Source organism: Neophocaena asiaeorientalis, unplaced genomic scaffold, assembly GCF_003031525.2.
Source record: "Neophocaena asiaeorientalis asiaeorientalis breed wild unplaced genomic scaffold, Neophocaena_asiaeorientalis_V1.1 scaffold221, whole genome shotgun sequence".
Classification (NCBI taxonomy): Eukaryota; Metazoa; Chordata; class Mammalia; order Artiodactyla; family Phocoenidae; genus Neophocaena; species Neophocaena asiaeorientalis.
The window spans coordinates 313,744-334,578 of NW_020173766.1; the positions used below are offsets into that span (position 1 = coordinate 313,744).

The 20,835-nt window shown below is 42.7% G+C and overlaps 1 protein-coding gene across 1 annotated transcript; it reads left to right on the plus strand.

The window, feature by feature from the left end:
- Window positions 1–1,174: 1,174 nt before the first annotated feature.
- Window positions 1,175–14,498, plus strand: CCR3 (C-C motif chemokine receptor 3). The gene is made up of 2 exons (XM_024751413.1): window positions 1,175–1,332; window positions 13,017–14,498. The coding sequence occupies exon 2, from the start codon at window positions 13,028–13,030 to the stop codon at window positions 14,102–14,104; it is 1,077 nt and encodes a 358-aa protein (XP_024607181.1). The 5' UTR covers window positions 1,175–1,332; window positions 13,017–13,027; the 3' UTR covers window positions 14,105–14,498.
- The last annotated feature ends 6,337 nt before the right edge of the window (window positions 14,499–20,835 follow it).

Sequence of the window (20,835 nt, forward strand, 5' to 3'; positions counted from 1 at the left end):
AAAAAAAAAAAAAAAAAAAAAGCCCAGGAGAAACCCCTGACATGCGTAATGAATCTGACCAAGATCTCCCAGGGTCACCAGGGCCCTTCCAGAGTCCACACAGGCTCCTAAGTCACATTTCTAACAAGAATCCTATGTGATCGTGATTCTTGGAGAATTGCCCATGGGAAAGGCCAACCCTATAATAACAGAAAGCAACAGAAGACTTCTTGTTTTCTTTCTCTTATTCAGAACAGAAGCTTGCAGTTCTCCTAACTCTTCTCTGACGGGGGTTCTACTGACCACCTGAGGTTGAATGCTGGCTGTCAAGCTCCTTCAAACTGGGGCCCCCAGTATGCCCGTGAGCTGTCCCAGCAGAGTCTTTGTCTTTTTTTTCCTATCTTTTCTTTATCATTTGAAACATATAGCACAGTCCTGCATACACAGCAGATGCTTGATAAATACCTGGTGAATTTCATTGTCTTGTCCACTTAGCCAGTGTATCACAGATCACACCATCCATGGTCAGACCTCTCCCCACAAATATCGGGTGAACACTGGTCTGTGCCCAGGACCATCCTAGGTCTTGTGGACACATCAGCACATAGAGCAGGCACATGGCTCTGCCCTATGAGGCTTCTGTAACAGTGGCGTTCTACCCACCCGTTACGGTTGCTTAGCCATGGATAGTCCACAAAGACTTTTTACATATTTATCTTAGTTGGTTCCATGGCAACACTATGATGTAGTTGTTATTATTCCCAGTTGACAGATGAGAAAGCTGAGGTCCAGCAGGATTAAATGATTAGCCCAAGGTCATGCAGCTGTGGGCACCCCAACTGAAACTCAAGCTCAAGTCTTCTTGGGTATGTAAACCCATACTACAACTCACCTCATCAAAGTCTCCCATTGAGCTCTGCAGAATAATTAGGTTATCCCCTAGCCATCAGTCTTTCTTTACAAGGAAATCCCGATTTCATTTTTTATCCTGTCTCCTCAAAGGTCAAAGCCGTGCTTATTCAAGAATTATCCCCCCTTCCAAAACAATGAGCAATTCCAAGGGAAGGCAGAACCCCTAAAATAGCTGCTAAACATCAATGGCATTCATCTCAAGGATTACTCAACTGAGTGCTTAGTGTGTGATCTCAATCATAGAAAAGAAGAACTGCTCTTAAGCTCGATTGTCTTTTTAAAAATTTGCAAAACCGTTGAAGCTAAGCCCGTTTGAAACAGGAAGCTGTGTTCCTTCCTACCTTACTAATGTCGCTGGTGGTATCAGATGGTATCTCCGTTTCATGAGTAGCAAGACCTAAGCTATCACTGGACGCATAAAGGACTTTGCTAAATTGGCAGGTACCACTGTCTTCTTTTTGTTCTCATCTGGGCGAGAACTTATTAAATGCAACAGAAGTTGTTTATTCAGGAGAAGTTTCCAGGTAGATCATCAGGTTCCTAGGAGAAAGGAGATGGAGCAAGGGGTGTAGCCAGGTGGAAGCAATTCCTCCCAGGAGTACTCTTGGATGGAGGAGGTAGAGAGGGAGGCCTGCTGCAATGCAGTAGGTAGTTTGGGACCAAAGTGGGAGAGCAGATTGTGAAATATGTCCATATTCGTCTTCCTTTCTCCCATTCTGCTTTTCTCTCACCCGTATCATGATGTGTTTGCCTCTTCCACTCATCCAAACTTGGCCTTTTATCCTCTTCGGTCAACATGCCCAAGGCTGTGTCCATGCTGCCTTCCCTGGGCTTTCATAAATTCTCAACTATTGAGAGGATGACCACTCCAAAAGGGTTATACTTAGTAGCTTTGTGTTATTGATATTGATTTGTAAGAAACATTCAGTGAAAGTATAATTGACATATGTGTGTACATACTTTTATATATTACATCTGTATATATACATATATATTTCAATTTTTCATTGAAAATCCACTCTAAGTCTGGCTATTAGATGGATCAGGAGTTTGGTTGACTTGGTGTCTTTTTATCTGGATCTACAAAGTTGACTGTTTGCTTTTCCTGGATCTATATTAGAGGGTAGGAAGAGAAAGCCTTCCTAATCTTCTGGGAAACCTTCAAGTGGTTGGGGATGAAAGTTAACTGTTGTGTGACAAGTGTTTCGAGGGGAGGCGGTGGGATTACGGGGTCTTTGGTACATGGAAGTGATAGGACTTGGAGTGTATCTGAAGTTCTTTTCAGAAAATGGTGATGATTATCATGAACTATGCAGGTGGAGTTATTTCTCCTAGAGGAATAACTGCATGACTTAATAAGAAAAAAGCAGATATACCCAGCAGAATAAAATGGGTAAAGGGCACAAACAGATAATTCGCAGAAAAGGAAATACAATTACAGCTAAAAAAAAAAAACCCTCGGGGCTTCCCTGGTGGTGCAGTGGTTGAGAGTCCGCCTGCTGATGAAGGGGACGTGGGTTCGTGCCCCAGTCCGGGAAGATCCCACATGCCGCAGAGCGGCTGGGCCCATGAGCCATGGCCACTGAGGCTGTGCATCTGGAGCCTGTGCTCCGCAGCGGGAGAGGCCACAACAGTGAGAGGTCTGCGTACCACAAAAAAAAAAAAAGAAAGAAAGAAAGAAAGAAAACAACCCCCAGTAATTAAATAAGTGTTAGTTACATAATTAATGACATCCTTGTTGCCTGTAAAATTGGCTGAGGAATTTTTTTCTCTTAGATTTCCGTATTGATGGATGCTTGCTGAGACTGGCACCATCACCTACTAGTATATATATTGTTACACACCTTCTGGAAGCAATTTGGCAAAATGCATCAAGAGTCTTAGCAATATGACTAGCGGTAGAAACTGTGCTTTGGGAAATCTACTTTAAGGAAATAATAAAAATACAGACAAAGATGTTTACTGCAGCATTATTTGTAAAGGTGCAAATTGGAAACAACTTAATCACACAACAGTAAGACAAAGATTAAATAACCATAAATATACAATATGTTGCAGTTGTTACAAATATATTTTCAAATAATTTTTAACCACATGGAACTAGGTGCAGGGTATAAAATTTTAAGTATCAGAATACAAAAGGGCATACAAGTGTGATATCAACTGCAACAAACATGGGGCCTAGAAAAGAGGCAGTGGTTCTCTCTCCAAGGCACAGGTGGAGGTGGAAATACCAGGGGCCAGGAAGCTGACCCTCCAGTATGCTGAACATCCCAACCATGTTATTTTGACTGCATAGGCGTAATTTCCCCATAAAACACTTCTTCATGATCATCTCTTTCAACTAGGTAACATATCAGCCTGTATACAAACACTAAAAATCAGCCACATTGGAAACACTCGCTACTGGAATATAAAGTGTAAATCTAATCTTTGAACAAGGAAGTTGGTAAAAATATCCAAAGTCACTTGGCAGGTGGATGAAACCAAGTTACTTAACTGACTACACTCCAAGAATAGCATGTAAACTTTGCTCTAGTAACTAATAATATGAGTGGCAGCCGTGCAAGTCCATGTGCTGCTCTAAAACATAAAGGCTGGGAGATGTCTGCTGCTGGGAAGAAGACTGCATTTATTCGTGATTTCAACCTTGAGGGGTTCTTGTGTATTTCTAAGGAGGGAGTTTACTGGCTCACAAGACAGCCCATTCTGTTCCTGCACAACTTGGTTCTCAGCCAGTTCTTCCCCATATGTGACTGAATGTAGTTTCTTCCAATACCATCAAATTCCTGTTCTCTGGAGAGTCTACTCCCTCCTCTACAGGAAAAGCTATTCCATTACAGGCTTTCCCTTCTCAAAGGAATCCAAAACATCGCCTAATCCAATTTCTTAATTAAAAAAAGATTAGAAAACTTTGGTCCAGATCAAAGATGTATAAATATTGGGATAAAAAGGAAAAGAAAAGAAACTAAAATAAATCTGAAGACTTTTTTCATACAGAACATTCGAGTTCTGCCAACTACAGCTGATGTTTCTGGACCTTTATCATCCTAGCCTGTCCTATGCTCCAGGTTGATCCTATGCTCCCTCTTAAAATGTGGTACCTGGGACAGAACCTAATATTTCAAATGTATAGTCTGAAAAGTGAAAAGCAAGGTAAAATTATTCTGCTCCATCCTTGTATTCCTTTAAGAAGCATTTATTAAGCAGCTATTGTCAGGCATTATACGGGGCACTAGTCCTGCGCTGTCCAATATGGTGGCTACTTGCCACATGTGGCTATTCCAACTGAACTTAATTAAATAACATGAAAAGCTCAGTTCTTCAGCAGCAGTAGCCACATTCCAAGTGCTCAATAGCCATGTGGCTTGTAGGTGCTTTACTGAACAGCACAGATACAGAACATTCCATCACTGCAGAAAAGTTCTATTGGATAGTGCTGTACCAGATCATTATTTTTTCTGACTATCCCAAGTTTGCTGTGGAAAGAAGTACAAGGGGAGGGGGACTGGTTTAAAACTGTGTAAGTGGGAAGCAATTTGAGGAGCTAGATGGATAGGTAATTGGATGAATAAATGAAGGGCTAGCTGGGTAGAGAGGAACATGGAGAATCAGATGGGTAGATTTCCTTTGTTCTGGATGATCTACTAACATAGACGAAGACTGAATTAGCTCTTGGGGTTGGCTTCTAAAGAGCCTGCAACTGAGGATACTCTTAGTTCAACCCCTAAATCTCCTCTTTTCTTCTCACTTAAGCTTAAGGAGGTTGGAGGGATGTAACTCGGAGACAGTAAACAGATTCCAAAAACTTGGGAGGGTGCAGTGTATCACCTACCTACCTACCTTCGATTCCTGTCATCTTTGTGAGAGACAATCTAACCTCGATGATTCTTCATTGGAATGTCAGTCGGTAAATGGATTAATATAATCTTGGGTTCCCATTAGGTTATTTAATTTGCTTGAGATCCAAAACCATTTGTGGAAATTCAAAATCCTCATTTACTGTAACTAAAGATTTTAATGAAGGCTGAAATGTCTTGTTAAAACATTACTGGATACCAATCACTGTGTTTTCTATAACCTCACTCCCTCACCTTCCTCAAGACTTTTCTCAAATGTCATCTCACGAGCTCCTTGTTGACCCCCTCCAATTTAAACTGCACCTCTCCAACCCCATCCTACTGCCTTTCCTCATCTCCTACTTTATCTTTCTCTGTAGCACTCATGACCATCTGAGACACTGTAGATTTTAGTTATATATTATTCCCCAACTAGAATATAAGCTTCATGAGGTCAGAGAGTTTTGTCTATTCTGTTCACTGATATGCCTGTGTCCCTGGAATAGTGCCTGGCATATCATAGGTGCTACTAAGTATTTGCTGAATGAATGACTGGAGAACCCCATGAGGCAGTAACTCTTCTTATCACCAGGTTACACATAAAGATTCTGAAGCACAGAGAGGTTAACCTACTTGCTCTAGGTCACACAGTCATTTCTTCAGACTCAGGAATTGAATAATTATCCTAGACTGAGGAGGACCAAGGATATTAAGCAAGAAAATCTTACAACTATGATTCCTTGGCACCAAATATCCATGAAACCAAAAGTATCTAGGGCCTTAGGCATGGAACCTGATCTTAACAGCAGGTGGTCCTGCAGGAGTGATCCCCACCAGGAGTCACCTGTAGGCAGGGCTCTTCCAGATGGACAGGCAGTTTCAGGATGGTAAGCACTGCTCTCTTCTCTATATTCTTTAGATGATTTATCAAGTTCACCTGAGAGGTGGATCCCCCTCAAAGAGACTAAGCACTTACACACACACACACACACACACACACACACACACACACACACACCTGATTAGTGATGTTACTAAACTGGGATATCATTCAGCATGTGGCCTTCTATCAGACATGTCTGGTTTTAACCAAACTCCCGCTACTGTCAAGGATCAGCACTCTTCATCATAGGTATGACAGTTTTCCACTTTAGCAAAGTTTTAGAATAAAACGGATTTCAAAGTAATAGTATCTTTCTTGTACTTTGGGGACTTTGAAAGGTTGCGGGGTAGGATGTCCAATTATAATCAGGAACCAGATAAACGTACTAACACCACTATTACTTAACATCACTGTGGAAGTTCCAGCCAAAGCAATACGGTGAGAGAAACAAATAAGAAATACCAGAAAGGAGGATATAATCTTATCACTGCGTCACAGATAATACGATTATCTATCTAGGAGTCCTAAAGGAATTTATTTTTAAAAATCAGTAAGGTAATCAGCTTAAAACATGTAAAATAATTTTTTTTATACTACTAACGATTGGTTAGAAAATTTGCTAGGGAAAAATATATCATTCACAGTAACCTCAGAAATATAAAGGCAGATAAAAATTTAAAAAGAAATGTGCAAGACCAGTAACTTAAAGCCCTATGGTAAGCAGACATAGCATGTTCCCAGATATAAACGTTTGATATGTAAACTTATCAATTCTTCCTAAACTTATTTACAAATGTAACAAAATTCCACTCAAAATTATGTTTTTGTAAGTAACTGACCAAGTGATCCAAAGTTTATCTAATAGGACAAATGGCTCTAACAGATAAGACATACTACAAAATGAATAATGAAAGGCAGTTGTATAATCGGATAATCTATATAAATGATCTAATAAATCTACAGTAATTAAAAGAGTGTTTCTGGCACAGAAATCAATGGAATGTAAAGTACACAAGCAAAATCAGGAACTTGAGGGAACATATGGCAAAGGTGATGTTTCCAGCCCAAGGAGGAGAGAGAGGGTAGTTACTCAACATATGGTGTCTTTAAATTGGTCAACCATTCAGAGAGAAATAAAATAGAAATGCACTTCACGCCATATATCAAACCAAACTAAAACATACTAGTGACCTGCGTGTATAAAAATGGAACCATAAAGATACTAGAATATATATAAACATCTATGTAATCTTGGGGTGTGGAGGCCCTTACTAAATGGAACCCTAAGGCTACAGCATTGTGGTCTTTGGAGACACAGAGTCCCAGCCCTGCCGTGCATCAACGGAACAGTGACTGAACCTTGCCAAGCCTCTGTTTGCTCATCTATAAAATGGGTATATAAAAACCTACCTTGCAAAGGTGTGAAGACAAACAAGCCTGTATAAAGTGCTGGCCTAAGGAAGGCACAGTTATTACTCACTATTGTCTCACATTGGTTATGTGTAAAGAACGCAAACTTCCTGAACTCAGAGGCCATTTTCTTCTCAGTGTTTTTTCCTTCCCAGGTGGTTGCTGACAAAAAGGGGAAAAAAAACTACATCATACAAAGAAAGCTTCTGACGATATCATGCATTATTTGATCCATGCTGAGAAATACATATTTCTTTCAGTCAGAGGCACTGCGCTGGCTGGGGCTCAGGACCAAGGAGCTGGAGGCCCAGTGCACCGGCTTGATTTGGGGTGTCTTTAGAGTTTAATAAGATTCTTTGAGTGGATTCTCATTAGGAGGGGCTCTGGCTTGCATTTGGGGAGGGTCCAGAGAAATGGTCTCCACGTCTTCAAAGACAGGAAGGTTTGAATTACTGTAAACCCTGGGGGGTGGCCTTCTGATGTGCACTCTGGATGTTTAAGCACAGTGTCCAGCTATACAGGCTGAAAGGCTGGCCCAGCAAGAGAAGAGCAGGGGCCCTGTGAATATCCTCCAAGTTCAGAATTTGCCCAAAGCGCTAAGAATCATGGAGTGGGAAGAAGAGAAAATGTGGGCATGAGAGTATCACACACTGAAAAATTTGGAGGCATCCTGGGAGCTGGTGTCCTCACGGCCCACCTGTCCACACGAAGGTGCCCGCTGTGGTCATCCGAAAGGCCTTCTCACTCTTCCCGTGGAGGCCCGCTGAGCCCCAGCCAAAGCAGGTCTCAAGACCCTAAAAGACGCCTCCCCTACCCCAGTCTGGGGGTTGTATGTCAGCTCCACCCAAGATCAAAGGGGAGAACCTGGCTACTAAGATCTCCAAATTTTAAAACAAAATTCAAATGCTTTACCTAGTGTGCCCTCTTCTTCAAGTTTCTTAGATCTCAGTTTGTGGTTTCAAGTTCTGAGGAGGAAACCCTTCATCTTTTAATTTGCCTGGGTTTTCAACACAATTACCTTTAGAAAATGTGTCTGCCAAATCTTCCAGCAGTCCCTGCCTAAAAACACTAGCTTTCAACGACAGTTTAATTGATAAGGGAATATAGAAAAATTTTTAATTTTACAGCTTTGAAAATGATAATCCACCTACCCCCCCACAGCTATTTTGATTCTTTGCCTGTTGCCTTTTACATGTACATATAATTTCATGCTGTTGCAATCTTCGTTTACACACTTTACATTCTCTTCATTTTTATAAACATTTGTCTGTGATTCTATCTGGTGTCCAAAACTAGTTTTAATGACTACGTAATAATCTATTGTGTAAATGGACTACAATTTATTCAAAATATCCTTCATGTGCCAAACATTTAGATCGTTCCCATTTCTTGTTTTTCTACTACAAAAACAATGCCACAGAGAACACCTTTGTGCACATTATGTATTGGACCTTTTCCCCTTATGGTAAATTCCCAGGATTAGAACTACTGGATCAAAGCCATGTGTATCTTGATGGTTCCTGTTATATATAAAATTTATTAAAACAAGTTACATTGCATCATCAATGAATAAGCGCTCCAGCAATGAATAAGGTTCACTGCAAACTCACTAGCATTGAGTAGCATCATTACATTTTTTCTGATAATTAAAATGGCATTTCAAACAAATATATTTTCTAAAGAAGGGTCTCCAATTCTAAATATTTCTTTTCAATTCAGTTTTGCAACACTCATTAAAATTTTACACTGGTGAATGTGAAATTATGAGGTATCCATTACCTCATACCATTTACCACAGTATAAATGAAGGTTGCATATATATTTAGTTGGACCTGGCCAGAAAAGAATGGCAGGGAGAGGGCTCCTCTCCTTCTGAGTCCAGGAATTGTGAGAAAAGAGACTATGGAAGGAAGCAGTCACATCTGTGTATCCCTATCTCTCCCATCCAGGCTTTGACCAGAGTTGGGGTGTGTGGAGGGCGGTTTGATAAATTGGAGGTAACCCCAAAGGATGTCTCTCTGCAAGGCACCTCCTTACCCACATGGGGTGGTTAGCGCAGTTAAGCTGGTGGTCAGGCAGAAAAAAGATCTGGTTTGCAGTCTTGCATGTCCCTTGGTTTGTACATGGCATGGAGATGGAGTCAAGGAGGAGCATGTCTGCCTGGGCACCTGCCAGTTCAGAAGAAAGAGCATAGCCTGGGCCAGAAACCTGATGGAGATGTGGTTCTCCATTCCAGCCAGAGCCGAGGGAACACTCCATCACCTGGGAGAGGTCACTGTGCCTGGGGAGGACTGAGAATGAATCAATCCTGAAGCCATTAGCTACAAACCATTGCAGCAGATGCCAGCACAAGGCTCAGGGTTGGGACTAGGTTGACCCGCCTCAGCAGACACAAGCCACGTAAATCAAGAACCAACAGGAGACTAGGGTACCCCCTTCTCCCTCCACCCACGCATCGAGTCATGCTGGCCCTTCCCCCATATCTCCACTGCCATCTTAGAAAGAACCAATGAGAGAAGACAAGGGACCGAAATTATAAGCTGGCAACAGAGGATGAGTAAAACCTGTCATCATTCAACTCAATGGACGGATCAGACTAAATTTAAACCACTTAGGACTAAAATTTATGAATACTTTTTGCTGCTACCCAGCAGGTGGGAAGCTAGTAACAGAGATCCAAATAGTTTTGGAGACTAAAGAAACCTCATTTACAGTGCACGGTTGAGTTGTACTGTGAGCAATTTTAGTGAACCAGCTAAAGGAGTATGATGTCAATTTTTGTAAAACTTCGTATCCGCGTATGCATATCTACATAGAGAAATGTTATTGGTAAACTCATCATGGTGAGATTTGGGGTGGTTTTTACTGTGTGCGTGTGTGTGTGTGCGTGTGTGTGTGTGTGTGTGCGCGCGAGCACACGCGTGTACACCTTTCTTTATTGTTGATGTTGTTTACTATTACTGTATCATTTTTCCAAACTACAAGGACTGTGATTAGGACTGCAGACAGGTAAAAACCCTGTTTTTGTGTCTCTGACCCCATGTAACTAGTAATCAACGACTTGGCTTCTGACTCTACAGAACCTGCTTGCTTCCCTGTGCTTTGCAGTCTAGGCACCCACCCCCCACCAAGATTCTATAATCTTATACTGATCATGTTGGATTTATGGAAGTGACACATGAATTAAAGACGATCCTCACGTTGAACAAAGCTTCAGTGCAATTTTTTTAAAAGTCTGATGTGTTTTTAGATCAGTCTGGGAGAAAAGGAAAGAATATACAAATAATTCATGGTGAGTAGAGGCTCTGTTCCTTTCTTGCTTTAGACATTAAGATTTAGAGAGACACTCATGATTGAAAATGCATAACAGACAAAGTGACAGGTATTTTTTCTCAGCTGCTGTGGTTTTTGCCATTAGGAATAAGAATGCTGATAAGATCATACAAATCAGTTATTCCTCAATTCCATTTTTCACCTCAAAAGCCTGAAGGTGTCACTTATCCGTAGATGATGTACCAGGACAGAGCTATGAAAATAGATCAAGTTCTATCCAACAGCCCCTACTTTTTCCTGATTTCATATGAAATAGCTTCTCATTGCCTTTCTTTCACTTCTGCTTCCTACCAATTTTACAGGTTTTTTCTAATTTAAAATGTGATCTCATGTAGACTGTCTGATTTGATGCTCACCACAACCTTGGGTGCTACCATGATCCTTATTTTAGAGATGAGTAAACGAGGCTCAGAGGTAAAGGCCTGTCCAAGTCCTATCGCTGGCGAGCAGAACAGCCAGGAACAGCTCCTGTGTCTCCCCTCTCTACTCTCACACGGACTACACAGAACCCCGACAGGTGCTGACCTCTGGGGTCCCAGTATTCTCTTAAGAAGCAAAGACAATCCTTGCCATTGGCTCCAATTATTGCAGTTCAAAGACTTGCCTTGAGAAATGCCTGCTGACATACATTCATGACCTCACATGTGTGCCTTCATAGAAAGGAGAAAGTCAGTAGGACTCCTTCTGAGGAGGCAGTGCAGGGATTAACTGCCCTTCATGGACTCCTCCCTTGTCTGTTTTTCCTTCTTCTCCAGCCAAGTCTGTAATCTTAAGAAAAGCAGGCACTGGCCCTAGGGATCCTGCTCTAAAAAATATCCAATCTAATATGAAGTTCCATTGGCCTGTGCTCAGCTCCTTTACGAAGGAGAAGCTCTAAGGGGTTTGCTCTTGGCACATGACTGGCTTAGTCAGCACTGTCACGAACAGGAAAAGGGAATGCTGCTTATAATTATTATAATAGTTAGTAACTATTATAATAGCTAAGTCTTCAAAAGTTAAAGATCGTCCCAGCTTACCCTTCCCCCTCCCCATGTCCTCAAGTCCACTCTCTACGTCTGCATCTTTATTCCTATCCTGTCCCTAGGTTCTTCAGACCTTTTTTTTTTTTTTTATGATTCCATATATATGTGGTAGCATACGGTATTTGTTTTTCTCTTTCTGATTTAATTTACTCTGTATGACAGACTCTAGGTCCACCCACCTCACTACAAATAACTCAATTTCGTTTCTTTTTATGGCTGAGTAATATTCCATTGTATATATGTGCCACATCTTCTTTATCCACTCATCTGTCAACGGACGCTTAGGTTGCTTCGATGTCCTGGCTACTGTAAATAGTGCTGCAATGAACACTGTGGTACATGACTCTTTTTGAATTATGGTTTTCTCAGGGTATATGCCCAATAGTGGGATTGCTGGGTCATGGAGAGTGGCAATGACATATATATTTTTCTCTTTCTGATTTAATTTACTCTGTATGACAGACTCTAGGTCCACCCACCTCACTACAAATAACTCAATTTCGTTTCTTTTTATGGCTGAGTAATATTCCATTGTATATATGTGCCACATCTTCTTTATCCACTCATCTGTCAACGGACGCTTAGGTTGCTTCGATGTCCTGGCTACTGTAAATAGTGCTGCAATGAACACTGTGGTACATGACTCTTTTTGAATTATGGTTTTCTCAGGGTATATGCCCAATAGTGGGATTGCTGGGTCATGGAGAGTGGCAATGACATATATACACTACCAAATGTAAAACAGATAGCTAGTGGGAAGCAGCCACATAGCACAGGGAGATCAGCTCGGTGCTTTGTGTCCACCTAGAGGGGTGGGATAAGGAGGGTGGAAGGGAGACGCAAGAGGGATGGGATATGGGGATATATGTATACGTATAGCTGATTCACTTTGTTATACAGTAGAAACTAACACAACAATGTACAGCAATTATATTCCAATAAAGATGTAAGAAAAAAAAAAGTTAAAAATCACTGCACTTGAATCCAGGGATGAGAGAACCGGACATAGACACTGAAGATCTAGCTTGAACTTTTGCAATTACTTACTAGAGGATTTTAAGCTAATTATTAAATTTCTTTAAGGTTCAATCTCCCCATTAGCTATGATGAACAGCACATTGTTATGGGGCCATGGAGAGGGGGGTAGTTATTTCTAATGATAATAATCACTATTATCATTATTACCACTATTATTATTATTAGCGTTTGGTTTTTAAATAGGTAAGATGATTTTGAAAGTCATATATAACACATAAAATGCAAAATACCTTAAAAGATACAGTAATAATAAAATTAGTATAATATTATTGTTATCATTACCCATCCTGTCTCTTCGAGTTTTGTATTTCTTCCTTCAAATGCTTTCTGAGAGCAACACGCCCACTCTTCACCACCACTCACAACTCTTCTGTTTCCTTTCCCATCCCGGATCATGCTGACTTTGAAAACGGTAGATCTTTCACTCCAGACATCTCCCCCCACAGCATCTCTGATATACCTTTGGAAATACATGCTGAGGAATGTATAGGCTGTTTATCCCATGTGGTTTTATTGAGTAAATGTATAAACCAAGTGGTGTGGGTCACAAGGAGTGATCATGGCTAATTGTGGGGTTGCTTTTTCCTTCTTCTATCACAGGGACAAGGGAAATGGCGACCTCAGTCGATGGGACTGAGACTGTGGTTGAAGCTGCTGGGACCACACCCTATGACTATGAGGGGGCAATGCCATGTGAAAAAAGCAACATCAAGGAGCTGGGGGCTCAGTTCCTGCCCCCACTGTATTCCCTGGTGTTCACGGTTGGTCTGCTGGGCAATGTAGTGGTGGTGGTGATCCTCACAAAATACAACAGGCTCTGGATTATGAGCAACATCTACCTGCTCAACCTGGCCATTTCCGACTTGCTCTTCTTATTCACTCTGCCGTTCTGGATTCACTATGTTGGGTGGAATGAGTGGGTTTTTGGCCACCATATGTGTAAGTTGCTCTCCGGGCTCTATTACATGGGCTTGTACAGTGAGATCTTCTTCATCATACTCCTGACCATAGACCGGTATCTGGCCATCGTTCACGCCGTGTTTGCCCTTCGAGCCCGGACGACCACTTTTGGTATCATCACCAGCATCTTCACCTGGGGCCTGGCAGGGTTAGCAGCCCTCCCTGAATTTATCTTCCATGAGTCCCAAGAGGAGTTTGAACAGACTTTCTGCAGTCCTCTTTACCCAAAGGGTGGAGAGAATGCCTGGAAGTGTTTCCATGCTCTGAGGTTGAATATCTTGGGTCTCGCTCTGCCTCTGCTCGTTATGGCCATCTGCTACTCAGGAATCATTAAAACACTGCTGAGGTGCCCCAGTAAAAAAAAATACAAGGCCATCCGGCTCATTTTTGTCATCATGGTGGTCTTCTTTATTTTCTGGACACCCTACAATCTGGTTGTCCTCCTCTCAACTTTTCAAGTGCACCTGGAGACTGAGTGTGAGCAGAGCAGACAGCTGGACCTGGCCATGCTGGTGACGGAGGTGATCGCCTACACCCACTGCTGTGTCAACCCCGTGATCTACGCCTTCGTCGGTGAGAGGTTCCGGAAGCACCTCCGCCACTTTTTCCACAGGCATGTGGCCATCTACCTGGGCAAATTCATCCCATTTCTTCCCAGTGAAAAACTGGAAAGAGCCAGCTCTGTCTCCCCGTCAACAGGGGAGCAGGAACTCTCTGCTGTATTTTAGGTCAGATGCAGAACATTGCCTAAAGAAGATGGACGGGGCAGATGAAGCAAACACATCAACCTCTGCACCAGTCCTCTGAACTTCCAGTGCAGCACTGAAGTTCTTAAAGACATTAAAATATATACCCAATGGTAGCAGTCTATCTATGCACCCCAAAGGCATTACCAAAGGTCAGCAGCTGGGCAGTGACTTATTGTCAAACCTGAGAAGTAGAGCTTTGCTTGATTCTTTCAAGAGTTACATATATTTTAATGCACCTGAATGTTACACAGTTACTATGTGCAGCTACACACAGGTAAAGCTTTTCATATCTTAAACCTTAACTTCAGCCAGTTATTGATATAAATGAAACCCACTTCACAAAATACAATAAATCAATTACATTATTTCTTAATGTGCCTAGCTCTTTCCTTGCTTGATAAAAAGACTTGTAAAAGATTTATGCATATGTACTCTCAAACACCATAATGGCATGTCACACCTGTTTTGAATATTCTTAATAATGAACAGATCTCCTATTCACACTGAATGACCACAGTTCCCATGAAGCTACTCGATAGAAGAAGAGCAATTTGGTATTTTCAGTATAGAGAATAAAGGCCCTGCTCATAAAAACTTCTCAAGAGTCCTGAAACGTGCAGACACTGTCCTCTTTTACACCAGTCTCACTGTTCATCCAGTAACTGTGCATTAGGTGATACAGACAGGATGTACAAACACTGCCTTAGGTTAAGTGAAGGATGCAAAACTGTGTAAGACAAACACAATCCTTGCCCCCGTGAAACTTTCCCTGTATTAGAGGATGTCTAAGACAGAAACAATAACTTTAGCGCAAAGAGGGACACACTCGATGCTACGCCTGGGCCAGGAAGAAAAAGACCATTTCCAGCTGGAATCTGAGGGAGGAAGTGGCTTTTGAGTAGGTCTCTGAAGGAGGGGCAGGATTTAGAAAGGGAGAGGGTTGGGGGCAAGGCACCCGAAGCCAATGTACGCCCAATACAAAGGTGAGTGGGGAAGGCACCAACATGTGTGGATGGCAGGGTGAGGTGGGAAGGCTGGGATGGGGGGTGATTTTCAGACAGAGCATCTTGGGCTTTATTGGGAAGGCAAAGGGAACAAAGCAGTCAAAATGGTGTGTCAGGAAGATAAATCTGGTATCACACAGAGGAAGGAGTAGAGCAGGGGTCCCCAACCCCTGGGCCATGGACCGATACCAGTCCACGGCCTGTTAGGAACCAGGCTGCAAGCAGGAGGTGAGCAGCTCCACATCGCTCACGTTACTGCCTGAACCACCCCTCCCCCTCCCCCCACCACTGGTCCATAGGAAAACTGTCTTCCACGAAACCCGTCCCTTGTGCCAACAAGGTTGGGGACCACTGGAGCAGAGGCCCCAGAACCAGGCAGGGAGGTAAGTTAGGAGACAAATGCAAGTGTGGAGGCAAGGAAAGATTAATGGCCGGTCAAGACAGGTGCCAAGAACATGCCAAGAAGAATTTGGCCAAGAGACAGTATGAAGGAAGAGTTAAAGCACCAGGAGCAGTATATGGTTGATTGAAAAAACAAAGGGCAAAACAGAATGTATGTTTTTAAAAAAAAAAAAAGAGGAGACACTTTTTTCATTGTGCTTAGATGCACTGACCATCCTCTTTAAGGATACAAAAGAAAGAAGTAACAGAGGTCATCTTTAGGGAGGGGCGTGCGTAGAGAATAGAAGGAGGGATCTTTCTCTGAATACCCTTCTGCGTCTTTTAGATTTTGAAACATGGAAACACATTTTTCAAAAAATAAACATTTTTCAAAAAATTATATAAAAAAATAAAAGGCTAGACTACTACTCAGATGTGGTATCCATTCTAGCCATAAAGAGATTAGAAGCCCTCTGCCATGAATTAACTCTGTGACCTGGTTAGATTATCTCTAACCCCCCTTACAGTCCACGTAAACTCTGATCTTGCTAAAGTTTTAGGGGCTGGATGTTCAAAGTCTACAAAATATATTGTAAAAAAAAAAAGGAGGTTGGGGCCTGATAGACAATTCCACAGCATCACCTCTTACTGGCCATGAGACCAAGTGCATTTTCCATCGTTCACTAAGGTATACTCAAGTTTCACGTGTTCATTCATCCATCTGGTCACTTATCACTCATTCATTCAGTAAACATTTGCTAAGCACCTGTCAAGTTCTCAGCTAAGTCCCTGAGGAAGCTCACTGTAGGACTGAATTGGACACTGTTCTGTCCTACACTGCCCAAGATCAAAATCATGTCTTAAAAAGAAAACTGCCAATACCTAAATTCAACCCAAATGAGAGAGACTTCCAATGTGAAGACCAGAAAACATTCCATTTCCAGAACATTTCACATCCGAATCAAATGCTTGGAGAAGGGATGTACCTGCTCTTGGCCTTCCATGCCATCCAGCCTCGACCGCTAGTGAGTGGCCTTAATTTTTCTTACTTTCACCCCTGCCTGAAAGGTCTTAACTCAATCCAACCCTACATGCGCAGAACAGGATGTGAACTCTGGAACACTAAACCACGCAACATGAATCTCAATCTGGTTAGGAAACTTTGAAGTTACTTTTTCTCTTTTTTGTGGTTCAGCCAAAATGTAAATAAAGCAATCATTTAAAAACTATACATCACTGGTTCTCTCTTGCATTGAGAAGTACTGTTTGCCCTTAGGTAATCACAAGTGCAGGATATAGGTGTTAGTTCATACTCCCCTGATCCCTGAAAGCTTTTAGGAGCTCTGTGACCGACACAAAACTGCACATAACCAAATCACAGATTCAGCCTGCTCCCCAGCCCCATGCTGTCCGATGGAACCATCTACAACGATAGAAAAGTTCTACATCTGTGTTGTCCAATATAATCACCACTGATCATATGCAGCTATTGAGCACGTGAAATGTGGCTAGCGAGACTGAGGAACTGAATTTTTCACTCCGATTCAATTGTAATTGAAATGGCTAATATGTGGCTAGTGGCTACTGCATGTGGTTAGTGATATAGCACTAGCCCCTTCAAACCTGCCTCTTCGTATCAACTCTGCCTATGCATCAAGCTTTCTGTAGTCAGCAATCACGTCTTGAACACTGTGCAAGAGGCTGAGGAAAATGCCAGTGATGTAAAGATGAATAAGATTCATTTCTAGAAAACTCACCATTCAGTGGAAAAGATCCATCTGACTCAAATGACTATAATGAAATGTGACAGGTGCCCAAAGGCCCCTCAGCAGAAAGTTGAATGAAGAAAGTTACCCAGAGAAAGTGATACTCTGCTTAGGTTGCGTTCCCCCAAAAGCAGTTCCTGAGCAATAAGTGGAGAGCAAAGAGTTTATTCGAAAGGAAACTCCAGGAGGCAGTGGGGAAGTACAACAGAAGAGGAAGATGCCAACAAAGGGTACATTACGAAGTACCTTCCACTGAGGGGTGACTGGAGCTGAAAACCACTAGAAAACTCTGGGAAACAGTGTAACTCACACTCCTCAGTTATCCCATTCGAGGGGGAAGACAGCTGGGGTATTAACACTCCACTCCTGTTGGTCACTTAATTCCTCAGGATTTCCAGCCTGCCTGGTTCTCAAGAGGCCTTCCAGCTTTGAGGAAAGCTCCCCAGCAACAAGATGCAGATACTGGACGTTGGACGCCAGCTAGGCACACTCAGTTAAGGCTTGAGGGATAAAGCATTTGCTACATGTTTGAACAACTTTTTCATGAACCAAAGAGTGGAAGTGAGAGCAGTGTCTGCACTAGAGAGAGCCTGCTGCGGTGAAAACTAGGGTGACCTTGACAGTGGCAGGTGACCTTGAACACACCTCAGTGTTGACTTCCCTGCTGCTCTTTTCTGTTGAGCATCATAATCTGCTGGTTTAAAAAGTATGATCCTTTTCCAGCTTGAGTTTCTGAGGTCTTCAGAATTCCAAGGGTAAAATTCTAAAGTCTTCACATCTTCTGGACAAAGCAGGTTTATGTCCTCCACAGGCTATGGGCTTTCAATCACTGAGATTTTCTTCCCTTTCTGCCCAGATAAATCCCCAGTATAGTTAAGGTCACCATTTCTCTTTCTCTATTCACGGATCTAATCCAAGGGTCAGTGAACTGTGACCCATGGGCCAAATGCAGCCCACTGCCTGCCCTGTAAATAGAGTTTCACTGGAGCACAGCCATGCTTGTTTGTTTATGAATTGTCTGGCTGCTTTTGTGTTACAACAGAGTTGAGTAATTGTGACAGAGACCGTACAGCCCACAAATCCTCAAGTTTTACTGTCTTATCTTTACAGAAGTTTCCTGATCCCTAATACTCCTACAGGATGCCCTACTAATGCCCTACTAATCCTAATAATGCCCTACAGGATGTGGGGCTCTGATATGCATAGCCATGATGAGGGAGACCAGATTTGGCGGGGGCAGGGGGAAACTAAAGGTGTGAGGTCTGTGGACAAGCTGCTTAAATCCCCAGGTTAGTTCTAGCTTGACCCTGGACGCAGTTCTAAACAACCAAAATAGGGCTAGATTGTGCAGTAGTCACATGCTGCTCACTAATGCAAAATGCTGTCAGTCTGTTCCGACACAGCACACTGGAAGTTTCAACTGGGGCAGCCGGACCCGACAGATGCTGTATTCCAAACTAGGGCTACACACAGAATTGACACAGGAATTGTTAAAACACATTTCACAACCCTTGAGACCCCTCACCTATACTGGGGACAAAGAGATTGGACTGTAAAAATTAGGGAGATACTTGAATAGGAGCTGTTTGTCGAGGGCTGCTGGTGCCACCTCTACACCGGGGATGGGAGGAAAGAAGTCACGGTGGGTGCGGTCTCTCACCTCAAGCCTGATAAGGGTGATGCCAATGGGACCACCCAAGAGCTTGATACAACTCATTGAGGTTAAAGAAGACCTGACTCTCACCCAGGAAATCAGGAGAACAGAGACAGGCCAACCAGCTGCTTTGTGGGTGGAGTAGACAAAAACTGCCACTACTCTGGGATGGATCTATGCTTTCAGAGTTGATTTTGGCAAAGAACGTGGGATTCTCTTCCATGGACCAGACGAGAAGGAGCTGAATGGGGGATTTCTAACCTTGCCCAAGAAGACTGCCTTGATGGAGCTTGTCTGTAGGATGAGAAAAATGTGTGCAGTGGACTGCCGAAACAGCAGGGTACCCCTGTTATGTTGAATATGAGTATTCCCAGGGATGTCTCCAATTACTCTACAAAAGCAGTCCTTGAGAGAAAGAATCAACGTTTACACCTGCTGGTCCCAGAGGTGGAGCTGGAGGTGAAGTCACCATTTTATGACAGGGCCACTCAAGCAAAAACTTTCCTTCCTTTCCCAGTGCCTACCAGTCAGGGGACTAGAAACCATGCTTAGCAAGTAGGGGAAGGAGTAGAAATGCCAGGGAAGACGAGAGACAAGTAGGACAGCACCCCTCACTCCTCTCTCCTGAACGTGGTTCATCCCTCAGCCAGCTGGGAGGTGGCGGGAAGATTTAAATGTCAAATCAAGTTGAGTTTTGATATTCTTATGGGGATCAACCCTTCAATTTCTGAATTGAAACTCTCTCCTTTTAGTGAGTTCAAATGATCATGGGACTTTTTTGTACCTAAGCGTGATGATGAAAGTCACGGGACTGCCCTACTTTTCACTGTGGCTGGAAGAACTTCAGCCTTTAATGCATTCCGAAGAGATGTGAGACACAAAAGTAGATTCTTTCTGTTCATACCTCATAAGCCCTGTTAGTTCAACGTACTGGTGGCAAGTTCAAAGCCCCCAAATTTCAGCTCTTGAGGTCCACAGATGGCTTACATGAATCTGCAGGACTTAAATGGATGTTAGAGCCCCGGATTCTGTCTGAGAAATAAGGCAGAGGGGAAAAAAAGCAATGATACTTAATATAGAGAGAGATATAAATATACATATGGATATTAATATGGGCTTGAATAGAGACATACTTATTAATGCCTGTAAAATTCTACATACCTAGATTTTGCCTATTTTCAAAGTTAACCTTCCCTGGCTAAGCAAGAGCTAGTCTACTGGCCACTTCCCAATGCCATAAGAAGAGTGGTTGCCTCTTGCAATCTAGACTTTCTGAACTGAGGAAAGCCTCTCAGTTTTCAGATAGGACAAGATTCTTCCTTGCTTAGTTTGGGTCCTGGGAAATTGACCCCAAGCCTAAGACTGTCCCTTGCTAACACCTGCTTCACTTACAGGTGTAGTGGGAAATGTGAACACAAGGGGCCTTTGCATGCTAGAGCTGCAGCTAGCCCTGTGCAGTCCTTCAAGAAAATAGTGAAGCAGAAAATATGCCCATATGCTAGGTGGGAGGTGAGGTTTTGATGATATCCCAGCAAGAAATCAGGAATGCCTACATCTGATCCTGTCCAACTGGGTTGCAAAACTCTAGGGGATGTCATTTATATCCCTAGGAATTGTGCAATACAGTGGCCACAGGAGGGAGGAACAGAGGATAGGAAACACAGTTTCACTTTGTTAGTACCAGGGCTTAATTCCTAGTTCCCTGGTGTAGGGCTTTGGTAAAGCTGGTTATAGTTCAAAGCCTATGAAATTACCTTATCTCCTCTTAAACAAAAATTCAAATCTAATTCCAGAGGGCCACACACAAGCAATGGGTAGGCTGAAAACATGTGCCATCAGAAGAGAGACGCAGGATGGCAGAACCTGACTCCATGGGGCCCACCCTGATTCCACATACTGCTGCTT